This window comes from Ascidiella aspersa, chromosome 1 (genome assembly GCF_963924565.1).
Source record: "Ascidiella aspersa chromosome 1, kaAscAspe10.2, whole genome shotgun sequence".
Classification (NCBI taxonomy): Eukaryota; Metazoa; Chordata; class Ascidiacea; order Phlebobranchia; family Ascidiidae; genus Ascidiella; species Ascidiella aspersa.
The window spans coordinates 8,233,647-8,245,804 of NC_139447.1; the positions used below are offsets into that span (position 1 = coordinate 8,233,647).

Sequence of the window (12,158 nt, forward strand, 5' to 3'; positions counted from 1 at the left end):
CAATTAAATAGGCGTAAATCAAACAATTTCCGTAACGGCACTCTACGTGGAAACTGAACTCGTTTCCAACCGCATTTTCCCTTCCTAAAACAAACAGCGTTTCTATAAACGGATCCGCAGCTACTTATAAAACGCAAGCCAGTCAAAATGACTAATTTTAAGTGTACACTTCTATACGTCTAATATATTATATCTCATGAACCATTTTGTGAAACTCACTCGCAAAAGCTTACTATTTTAACAAGGATTGCCAGTACGCGTTAAGACACTTGACCCTACGTAAAAAGTAGCTTGTTCATCTGTAAACTTACGCCCAAGGCGTGCCTGGCTTACAAGGCTTAGTTGCCACTCGATCGCTTTTGAACATGTTGGTAAGCTAGCAACCGACAAAACCCATTAGCGGTGTTTCCGTAAGTTATCGCTTTTCAACGCCGGTACTTAATCCCTCCAAGCGAAATGTAAAGCAAAAATTCTACGTTTCCAGATAAAATTTACTTATCTTTTCAAAAGAATACATAGCATACGCATTAGTTCTCAGCGAGTGCTATAAATGTATTCCGCAAGTTACCAATGATACTCGGTAACGTCAAATATCCTATAGCTTGCTAGGTCACGAGTTTTCATCGCTAACGTGTTGTTGCTACGTTGACCCTAAATATATCATGGTGGTTAATTCTACCATTTCCACGATAAGAAAATCCCCTTATCCGACCAAGACCTATATGCGGTCGCAATTACAAAATAGCTGGATAGAATTTCCAACAACGCCTGTCCTACTTCACAAACCCTAGAGTTGCCACGCCAAAATGAAGTTATGATAAACTTCGACTAGCCAGTCGAATGACGATAACCAATTTCAATGAAAATGCACGTTGCTCGCGAAATGCCCCACAAATGTTCACTTGTTGCAAAATTGTTATAACTATAATCATTGTATGTATCGCTTTTGAAGCGAAGAAATGTAAAAATGTTACCATTATGTATAAGTTACTCTATGTATCGCGTATAATGTAAATTAAATAACCATGTAATCGCTATAAAGTATATGTCATTGTATGAATCGCAAAGAATATAAATTTAAATGAATATATTGCAATAATTAATTGTCTCAAACTTTAAGTGTAACCTGTCGCGCCTATATATATATAAGTATAAAAAAATATGTGTGTCTATAACCAAAATGTTAATAACTTGAGTTTGAAGTGTTGCAATCAAAATGTTCAAGACATACGAACACACATCTGCCGAAAAATATTTCGCATTTTTCAGAATACAAAAGCACGTTGGACAGCGAAAGGTCACAGCACAGCGCAGCGCACAATGAATGGCTTTCCGGTGACGTCAAAATTACAACGCACCAAACAGGGAGTTTCCCCTGCTGCCGCACAGATCGCCTGAAAAGCTCAATCCACAGCAATGCAATGGTGTGTCAAGCACACAACAATTTCGAGCAACTCAGCGAACGCTGACATCAAAGTCCTCGGTTGCTAATTCAGGCACCAAAGAGAAAACTTTCTCGAGGAATCAGGAATCTGACTAAAACAATTGCGCAAATGCGTTATGTGATCGAACAATTTTCGCGTCCACGTGTCCACACACATTTCACAAACAAATAACCAGCTTTTAATATGCAAGCTGTTCCAAAATCTAGCGTGGGAATATTTGTAGAAGCCATTTTGTCATATTGTGTTTACACAGAGAATTTTTGTTTTAATCGATGTGTCGTAACGGAAAATTTTCAGTAAAAATCTATGGCCTAAATTCTTTGTAACCATATTCTAATGTTTACGTTACTCCTTGGAGCCAATGTGCAAACGATAAGCGGAAAGTTTTCGGTAAAATTCCGTTACGTAGATTTCTTGCAACCACATAATATTTGCAGCGAATTTGCAAACAATTCAAATTGCTGACACCAATTTTTATGCGTCAAGGTATTTACATCCGTTTTTTTGTATATGTTTCAAAACACCGCGGTCTGAACATTAGTCGGTTTCCCCGGTTGTGTGATTTTTAAACTGTTGACATTTTAACTGGAGGCAGAGGCTGTTTCGCAATCGCATTTTGACGTAAAATTTGTATGTTTCGCGTCAGAAATAAGTGTAAAAGGTTTAGACCACGCCTTGTTATCACGTGATATTTTGTTAAGTATTATAAGAATTAATGACGTAAATCTTTCTTTATCGCAGAAATTTTCTTAACTGATTCTCGTCTATAAATAGCGTGTTCAATCAATATAAGAGAGAGAGAGATAGAGGCTTTTATAGCTTCTACTCAGACAGCAAACTTGAGTGCTTTTGTGACTGAACCAGTATCAACCAGTATCAACCAGTATCAACCAGTATCAACCAGTATCACCCAGTACTGCCTAGTGCAGAGAGGCTTTTACAGCTTTTACTAAGACAGCAAAATTGACTGTTCATGTATCTGAACTAAAGGAAAGAATTGGACCTGAATGGCCTCACGAAGACAGGCCATCTCAAATCTTGTAGGAGTGTGGTCGATTCATCTTGGCAATTATATAAATGAAGACTCATTTATCAGACCCACACCTCCACAAAACTAACATTATGCATCCCGTTACTTCGTTGCCGGCTAGGGTACATGCGTTGCGAACAGCAACAATCGGCCTGGTTTACTCAACAGTTGAGTTGGCTACTGTGTTTCTGCCTAGTGTCGCAATTCTCTCACTTACCTTTTCGACACTAGGCTAAACGAATCCTTGCACATTGTTACACAATGTCTGAGACCAACACGAACCGCCTGCCTTACAATTCTTAAAGGTTTTCCACCAGCAGATCTCCGCCTCAAGGGTACAACTTCAAAACTGGCCTATCGAGTACTTGACCCTAACCATCTGCTTCAGTGCATGTTGACCTCTCCGTCAAAAGGAACACAAATTGTACTGATGGCCCCAGAAAGGACGAGGTCGTGAGTTCGAATCTTGCGGCAGGCTAGCCTTTCTAAAGGCCAATTTCGTGATACTAAATATCATCTTAAAGTCACAATTTACCAGTTTGGTGAAAATCTGGAAAAGAGTACCGTCTAAAGCAAAATTGGACCATTTTTTCTTTTTGTAGTTAAATCTGTAAGGCTGGCGCCTGGCGGTGACTCAAAGTAAAATGTATTACAACGTCATATTCACCAAAATACAATAAGCCATATAAAGTAACAAAACAAAAATTTAAAAGAACAAAATGGTAAAAAAATCACTCAATGTAATCCAAGTCCTCTGGAATTCCAAATTGCTTATTTATTTGAGTTTCTGGAATTGGGAATTTTCGTTTTAACCAAGATTTTAAAGTAAATAAGTTGTCAGTCCATCTGTTTGCAGCGTCTTTTGATATACTTGTTTCAGAAACTAAAAATACAGTAGTAAATCTAAATAAATAATAATAAATAAATAGGTACATTTTTTAATTAAATATTGAATTGTGGTAGGCTGGTAGCAATGTTATCATATTTATGTTTGTTGGTTGGTTTAAAATAACCATTTTTTTTACTTACTTAATTTCTTAAGGACTTCAGGATTACAATCATCATATTTTTGAACTTCTTTAGTCAATTTATCTTTTTTAGTATTCAATTGCTCAACTTCTTGCAAAAGTTGATCTCTTTCTTTCTAAAGTTTGATTTTTTATATTAATGTTATTATTCTTTTTAACAGTTTAACTAGGCCTATTAAAATTGTAATAAAACACAGAAAAGGTAAAAAAACAGCAAAATTTGTAGATGACTTTACCGATGGTATTCTTAATCCTTGCGCTTCTTTTCTTACACCTTCAGCTTTTTTTCTTTTTTCTTCAGTCTGATCAAGTTGGCTTTGTAATGTCTTTCTCTTGTTTTGCCTTATGTTAAGAGCTTGACTTGGAAATGCCCAATAGTAACTGCTAGAACCAACTTTTTCACAATTTACCATCCCATCATCCACCAACGACTGTACAACTTCTTTAACTGACATCGGAGCTACAGAAAAACATTCAAACAGAAAACACCTTAGTTGTTGTTTTTAAGCTGAATTTGTCATACTTAATTATTCGTAGAATATTACAGCAATACAAACATTGTGCATATTAATACCTGAAAATGTAGGTTAATGTTCAGTTACCAGATTAAACATATATAAGAACACAATGATAGTAATAGAAATGCTAAATAGCTGTACTTATTCCTTTTTCTTTAGGTGCAATCTTCTCTAATTCTTTTAAATGAAAAAACTCTTTTTTTTCAAAGAAGAGGTCCATCATTCGTTTTCTTTTTTCATCCAAACTTAAACCTCTTTTCTTTGACTAAATATAAAAAAGTTTAAATATAAAATTTTGACTAAATATAAAAAACACACTTTATTTCAAAACATAAACAAAGGAAAACAATTTAACTTTATATGTTACAATCAACTTTTATATTGTCTATAACTATGTATAGAATTAACGATGCATTTAATTACTTTGTCTACAATAAAAAATATGATTGAATTTAAAAAAAATTAACACTTATGATCAATAAGATGCAAAATGAAGATAAATAATTGATTTAGAGCCCAATACTAATCAGATGATTATTGTTATAAATTAACAAAGCCCGGACCAGACACAAAAGCATAATGTTTAAAACAAGTCTAACATCCTACCACATCATGAAATGATTATTAAAGCAATGCACAATATTTGGGTTAGGGAGTCAGTTAATCTTTGGGTGAGAGTGGGTTAAGTATTGTTATATTTAATGTTTAATACTATTGCTTAACTTAGTGCTCTTCAACCGGTGTGCACCAAAATATGCATGGGGTGCACCACTACAAAAGGTATACAATGGCGCATCATAAACTTTTAATGAACCATTCATATTTGACATTAGATGCTGTTTTATGACATCTAATAGTACTTACAAGCAGCATGCAGCCATAATCAAAGTCTTTCCGAAAGTGTGTAAAACAACAGCTCAGTTTAATTGACATGATGGTATTGATATGATAATAATTTTTTATAGCACTATTTCCCTCAGTTTACCTCGTAAGTAAACAGGGTGCATAAGTTCTTCACAACTTTAAGGGTTCACCAAACTAAAAAAGGTTGAAGAACACTGGCTTATGCCTTATCCTACTCAAACTTTTTTTTTTTTCCTAACCCACACAATGTTCATTGTGGTAGGATTGTAGAAAAGCGCCCAAGCCAGTTTAAGCACAATTAATTGATGAACTATGTAAATTTATTTATATTTTGTAAAAATAAAGAAGTTTATAGCACTTGGTGAACCATAATAGACATACTAACCATCGCTAGAAAATCAAACACTTCTTCTTTCAAATATATACTAAAATCGATTTCTATTTTCGCAGCTGAGATACTTATACAATCACAGTATATTCTTATTTATCTTTATTTAAAGTGTTATTTGTCAACGAAACTAGAATCTGCATTCAAATAGGGAAATCACCCACTTGTTTCCCGCGCTTAAAACAAAGTAATTTTATTTATTGCGGGCTCTAAAACTTTTCCTTTTTAATATTAATTACAACTTATTGCTAAACGTATTTAACCCGGTAAAACAAGATATTCCTATAAAAAATTAAACATGCCATTTCGAAAAAAACAATTACAGGCCTATATAAAATTCCAAAATAATATATTTAAACATTTATTTATGTTTGGAATAACTTTGTACCATCAACATTTCCGATATCATCTGTTTCTTGAAGATAATCTTATCACGCTTTACATACGGCACGTCTTGAATGACAACAAGTTGACAGCCACCTCGACGTTAAACAGATGTACAAAATAACCATAGCACTAACGCCTCGTATGCAAGACATCCTTAACGTAGTACAGATCTGTGCTCCTTGGCGATGGCGGAATGTTAAAGTGTCATGCTATAGTGTTTCAGGGGATTTAGTTATTTTAAGGGTTTCGCGTTTTGATGCCTTCTATGCAACAACTTCTGTAAATACCTTGGGATACCTTCCGTAAAATTCTTTAAATAATTTGGCAGTAGAATACCTATTTTTTTTTATCTCAACTAGATATTTGGGTTAAACCAAGGCTTATATCATTGTATAGGTATTGGTTAAACTCAGGGAGTCAAACCGGAACCGAACCGGAACTTTATGAACCGGTTTTGGGTAAATTTTATCCGAACCGTAACCGAACCTGAACCGGTTTTTATAAGATTTTAAGGAACCGAACCGGAACTGAACCGAATAATTTGAAAGTACCTGAACCTTAACCGAACCCGAACCTGTAAATAAAAGCGGTTCGCTCCTCCATGACGTCACAACTTGTATTTTACAGAGTCAAGTTACGCCATATTCGAAATTTCATGAAAAATATATGAATATTGAATGGAAAAATCGTTTATTTTTTATTTTTTAGATATTTCAATAATGAATTGCTGTTTTTTTAATACGTCACGTAACTTAGATTAAATGACTTACAATTCAAACATTATTCTCTACATTTATCGACCCACATTTTGAGATTTAACGCAAATTATATTGTATCTGAACCGGAGCTTTATGAACCGGTTTTGAAATAGCGATGGTCGAACCGGAGCTGAATCGGAACTTTTAAATTACTCCGAACCGAAACCGGAACTGAACCGGATTCTGAAAAAATCCTTGAACCCGACCCGAACCTGAACCGGAAAAGTCAAACGGTTCGACTCCCTGGTTAAACTAGACTTGTATTATTGTATCGTGTCTTTGATAGACCTATGCGTGTCTGTACTGCGTTTGACTCTTTTTCAATGTTTAATCTTTAATTTTTTGGAGCTAAACAATTCGCGAAACACAATCAAGGTTTTCGACTTAACAAAATAGTTAAAAATATCGCTTATAAAACCAAAGGGTGTTAAAAAAATACTGCAAAGGTGTTGTTTTAAATGGACGTTTATCCAATGCTGTTCCTCTCGTAGCAAAGTGTCTCGTTTTTCAGATTCCGTTTATCGCTGTTCAGTTTTACTCGTTTTAACTCGCTTTCCATGCTGTGATAAAGGCATTTTTCTTCGTCGAAAAGTAGCTTGTCAACCTTTGCCACCACGTGTTGTACCATCTCACCTGTAAACAATTACAACCTGAACGTACAGTTTTCTTGCGTTTTGCAGTACCGTATATAAATGTAACCTTTTCCACGTTCTGCGGTTTGCACAAAATCAAACTGGTGGAACATTTGAAAAAACGTATCTATCCTTCCAACACTGTTCTCTTCGGGCGCTTGGTCAAAAACCAACAGTTTTGCTGCTGCAATAAAATAGTTTCAAAACGGTAAAGTTGTAGAGCATTATCACAGACTTTTGTCGTTTGGCTGACGAGTTAATTCACTATATCAGGCCTGGGCAACATACGGTCCGCGGGTCGGGTCCTTTATTATTTATACCGTCAGTGTATGGCGTCACATTGCGTGTAATTGAGATCCTCATTTTCGACCTGGCCCGCCACAACATTTTAAAATTCTCATGCGGCCCGCCGTTAAAAATAATTGCCCACCCCTGCACTACATTGAAGTTTTAGTGAATAAAACGATTGGTTCTGTATATTTAATGTTGCCCTATAGTTACGTCACTGTTTATACAGCTGCTGGCATTTGTTAAGAATGATTCATTGTTATGACTGAGCGGGTTTGATATTTTACATAAATTATTTTTACTACATGCTAACATGCTTAGTTGCTCAAGGGAGTTCACGAGATCTACATTTTTTGAAGGTTATTCAATTTAAAATATTCAAACACAATTTAATATATTTTAATACAGGCAGGATTTTTTTTTAAGTTTTTTGGGGGGCTCATTTATTACTTTGTTTTCTATAACTTTATTTTAGTTGTAGGCCTAAGTGTTGCAATTTTTGGGTGTAGTTTAAAAGCCGTTTTCCGTGTTCGTACTAAATCACTCGAAATTGTGTTGTATTTTCTACCTATATGAAAATCACCGCTATGGGAATTCGAAAACGGTTGTATATTGTCATAATATTAACCCCACCTCAGATGTCTATTATAAAAATGTTTAATGAGAGTTAAGCGCATCTGCGTTGTCTACTAAAACAGATCCTTTCTAAATAAAACCAGTTGATAACAAAAGACAAAGAGGCGTGGTTTAATTGGTAGGCCTTATCGCCCGAATATGTATTTGAGAAAAGTTTCACCGAGTGTTGGTAGTAACTGAAGACAAACAGTTGTTAGTCTAACCACAAACTACATAAATTAATGCGCTTCTACGATGAACAAATGAAGTTTTTTACAATTAACTGTAGCAAACTAAACATTTTGTTGCAACACCCCATAAATAATGCCTGCTTGTAAACCTTCAAACAATGAGTAAAACCCCGCATAAGCACAGTTTATATAATAAGAAGAACAAAAATCTTACCCGTTGCACAATGTGTGTTGATGGTCTCCAGCCAGTATTCCAGCAACGCCAAGTCGGTTACACAACCGCAAAGAAAAATCACTATTTTGCAACTTCGAAAGTAACTAGGCATGAGAATGGCTAACTTGCCGGCTGGAAGACAGGACCAGTAGCATACCTAAAAATGTAGTCCCGATCTTTAGGCATAGTTCATTGAAAAAAGGACGGTTTTCCACTTAATAGGGAAGTCCTAAATTCCGATACCGATAAGGGATATTTTGGACAAAAAGTATCGTGATCCAATGCGTTACAAACTGACTTCATTGCTATGCTCAAGCAAGCAAAATAGATGAAATTGAACCGTTATTTTCACGTTATTGGGCCAAAATTTGCTTCAACATTAAGAAGTTCAGTTATCTCATGTTTCTGACCTTTATTGTTTTTCATTTGAAGGCAGAAATCTCTGTTGAATCAGAAATCATGCCTGAAATTGTTATTCTTCGGTTTCGGATCGGCACTATACCATACAAGTATCGGAAGAGTACCACTTAGCATCGGGTATCGCGCACGATCCGATATTATCGGATATCCTTGCACTAAATTATACGATTTCAAATCAAGTGTGATGTTTCGGCCACCAGTTAAAAATAGTTTTCTTCATTTGAGTTTCCGCGTGCTCGTATGTAAATTCAAATTACGAAACGGTTAATCTTTAACAATAACAAGAAGTTCCGCGTCACATCTGAATTTTGCTCAATGCACAATAATGTGTTTCGCAGTTTAAAAATCACACTCTTTACACTTTTAAACACAAGGCAACCTTCGCTTCAATTCCACCTTTTGTGATTAGTCTCGTACACAGCTCCCTGCTAATAAACGCGGTTGCTCCGGATTCATGGTCGGAGCCAGTTCTCGCTATTTGACGGGACAGATCTTTCAAGCGCTTTTGTGATTCGCCAACTAAAACCACGTCGTAGCTTCTGACTTCTGGCTTTACAAACGGCATCACGGCTGTCGCAGAAATGACTATAGGTTGCTTCGAAACCTGTTGTCTGTCGAATTCTGGGACCTTTGCTGGAACTTGACAAGCCTCTACTAACGCCTAGCGGCATATTTGGTGATAAAATTCCGCCGCTAGACGCCAGAGCGGACTATAACTGTAAAGCTGGAACAGTGACGACAACACAAATTTCAGCTGAGAGTTGCACATGATGGCTTATCTAAACTTCTATTTGAAATTTTACCAATATTTAGTGAAAGTTTTGAGCACCAAAACGCAATGCCAGAAATGTACTTAGTTCTAAAGTTATTTGGTTTGGCTTTCAAGTATTCTACATTTTAAATTGAAGCAAACTCATTTTTATTACTCTAAGGGTTTACCGAAAACCCTCGAGAGAATAACTGAATCAGTCGATTGATGATGCAAAGCAGGGCAGTCTAGAAAAACAACTTCAGGGCTGTGGTGAGGTTCGAACTCACGACCTCCAGTCATACCGGATCGCCGTTCTACCAACTGAGCTACATAGGCTCAGAGGGAAGCTAGTCGAGAAAACAACCAAGACACTTTTTTCAAGATTAAGTATTGCTCTTTAGAGTTATAACGGTCCTTTAGAATTATATATATATATATATTTTACCCATAGTATGCTATTAGTGCGCCCCTAAAAGCTGACTGGTACATTTTAATTAGGCTAATATTGAACGTTTAAAATACTACTTGGGAGTGAAAATGACTAGCGGGCCGCACAACAATTTCAGACGGGCCGCAATGTGGCCCGCGGGCCGCAGGTTGGACATCCCTGCTCTAGATCACAGTTGTTGTACCTGAATGTATATTTCATTACTTTAAGTTTAAGGGTTATAAGTTATTTTTAAATCAAGGTAGTTTGATACTACATTTAAGGAACCGATTTAGTACGTTTAAACACACGCGAATATTAAAAAAAAACGTTTCAAAGTTGATTTGAAACTCTTTATTTACTGTACAACGCGATATTGCACTGCAAAAGAACAAAACTGGCACAAAACGGAAAAACAACCACTAAAATAACAGCATACTGGGACAAACGCCCTCTCGTCTACGCAACATAGTCTCGAAACGAAAGACAATTCCAATTTCTAGCGCAAAAAGACACGACTATAAATGGATAGATCGGCACTAAAAGGACTCACTGAAAATTTCAACTCCATATGTGGAAAGATTATTATTATTTAATCACATTTGGTATTTTATTCAAACCTGCTTTTTTGTGATAAGGACTATTTGTTGTTGTCAAGTCCATTTCGTATAGCGTCCTTTTGTCAACCAAGATAAGCGAAAAACGGAACTGTCGCGGGTTAAAATTTTCATACATCTTTTCAGCAAATTGCAACCATCGACATCATTTATAATCAAACAGAACATAAAAAAAACATAGGTTTACAGATAAGATTCACTCTCTAGGCTGATTTAATGCAACAATAAAGTTGAAATGCATTTTGAAAAGTAATACTTTTATAAGGTTACAACTGTCTTTGTTCTACTTTTTAACATATATATATGGTGCTTATAAAGTGTATGGCATACAAACGACATGATAAAATGTCAATTTATTCCTATAGCTAGATGATGCAGGAAAAAACGTAAGATTGAGTCTAAATCACGCTTTTCTTAATATTCAATGTTAAGGTCTTCTTTTTACTGATGAAAGGCACACACAAAACCTATTACGAGTAGATTAACAATAGGAAATAAGTAGTTATGGCAAGTGAACGAAAAAATAAGTCAACACGCAGCGGTAAACAGTGAAAAATAGGCCAGCGCGTTTACAGGAAAAGCTGTTTCATGCTTATAAAGTCAATACGCAACGAAAACGCAAAGTATTGCGAATAAATATTAAGAAAGACGTTCGACGAAACGACAGCACGAAAAAAGAAAAGACAGTGTCTTAGTTTTAAAGGTTATAATGAAATTGATTTCACGCGGCACGTTTCAACAAATTATAATGCAAAAAAGAACTCTTTAAAAAACGAAAAAGGATTAGCATTGTTGGTGCTTGCAAACGCAGAAAAAATTGAGCTTCATCTTAAATAATGACGTATTCGTCGAAAGATATGTCCTTAATTTATACGCTACAAAATTCAAGAAGTTTATAAGGGAAAAACTGTTAGGTGTTCTGTTAGGTCTGCATGGGTGCAAAACCCATTCTTAATAATAGAAAAAAACGGTGTTTGTAGCGTTTTGAGGCTACGTATTCAAACTTCGGAATTTACTTGAAGTTAGATCGACTTGATTGGGTTTAGGTTGAAGTTGTCATGCGTCAAGGTTTTCACGGACATGTCTGGCTCGGCTAAATACCGCCTTATCAAGGTAAGTTTGACAAATTCGTCAAGTTTTGCTCACTTCGGGGAAGTTTTCCTGCTTTATCCCGCTTCGGATAACTTTGGACAACTTCGGATCGTTCGGTTCGCAACTCACTTCTGGGGCTGCTCGTTAACGCGCACGTGCGCCTTGATGACGAGCGTGTTGTCCTTGATGAAGCCCTGGCTCTCGATCATATTGAGCGGGAAGAAGTCAATGTAGCCGTAGCCCTTCTGGTTTCGCTCCGTTGTGGCGCGCTGGAAGGCCATTAAGTTTGAGCGAGCTTCCAGCACTTCGGACACGTGAGAGCGCTGTTGAGGCATTTCGACCTGGCGAAAAAATGTTGTTTTAGGTTGGGAGCGAAAGGGAAGGTTAGACAACCCAGTTTTTCTTCGAACTAAATTCAAATACGAAATTATTGAAGTAGAATTAGGGCTTTATAATAAAAATATCAAATCCATTAAACTGATAAAATATTTGA

The 12,158-nt window shown here is 36.1% G+C and overlaps 3 protein-coding genes across 3 annotated transcripts in view; all 3 read right to left on the bottom strand.

Moving 5' to 3' along the window:
- Window positions 1-3,110: 3,110 nt before the first annotated feature.
- Window positions 3,111-5,413, bottom strand: LOC146167051 (meiotic nuclear division protein 1 homolog). The gene is made up of 5 exons (XM_083389441.1): window positions 5,271-5,413; window positions 4,163-4,286; window positions 3,740-3,963; window positions 3,505-3,619; window positions 3,111-3,358 (listed from the first exon to the last, which is right to left on the bottom strand). Exons 1-5 carry the CDS (start codon window positions 5,271-5,273, stop codon window positions 3,207-3,209), a joined length of 618 nt encoding a protein of 205 aa, XP_083245567.1. The 5' UTR covers window positions 5,274-5,413; the 3' UTR covers window positions 3,111-3,206.
- A 1,471-nt stretch (window positions 5,414-6,884) lies between these two features.
- LOC146167052 (uncharacterized) lies at window positions 6,885-9,343 on the bottom strand. The gene is made up of 3 exons (XM_083385325.1): window positions 9,158-9,343; window positions 8,359-8,515; window positions 6,885-7,051 (listed from the first exon to the last, which is right to left on the bottom strand). Exons 1-3 carry the CDS (start codon window positions 9,341-9,343, stop codon window positions 6,885-6,887), a joined length of 510 nt encoding a protein of 169 aa, XP_083241451.1.
- Window positions 9,344-10,301: 958 nt separating this feature from the next.
- LOC146167053 (TNF receptor-associated factor 6-like) overlaps window positions 10,302-12,158 on the bottom strand; it is a 33,940-nt gene continuing 32,083 nt past the window's right edge. The window contains exon 13 of the mRNA XM_083380404.1: window positions 10,302-12,006. Coding sequence (XP_083236530.1) covers window positions 11,791-12,006 — 216 coding nt within the window. The 3' untranslated portion in view covers window positions 10,302-11,790. The remainder of the gene's footprint in view (window positions 12,007-12,158) is intronic.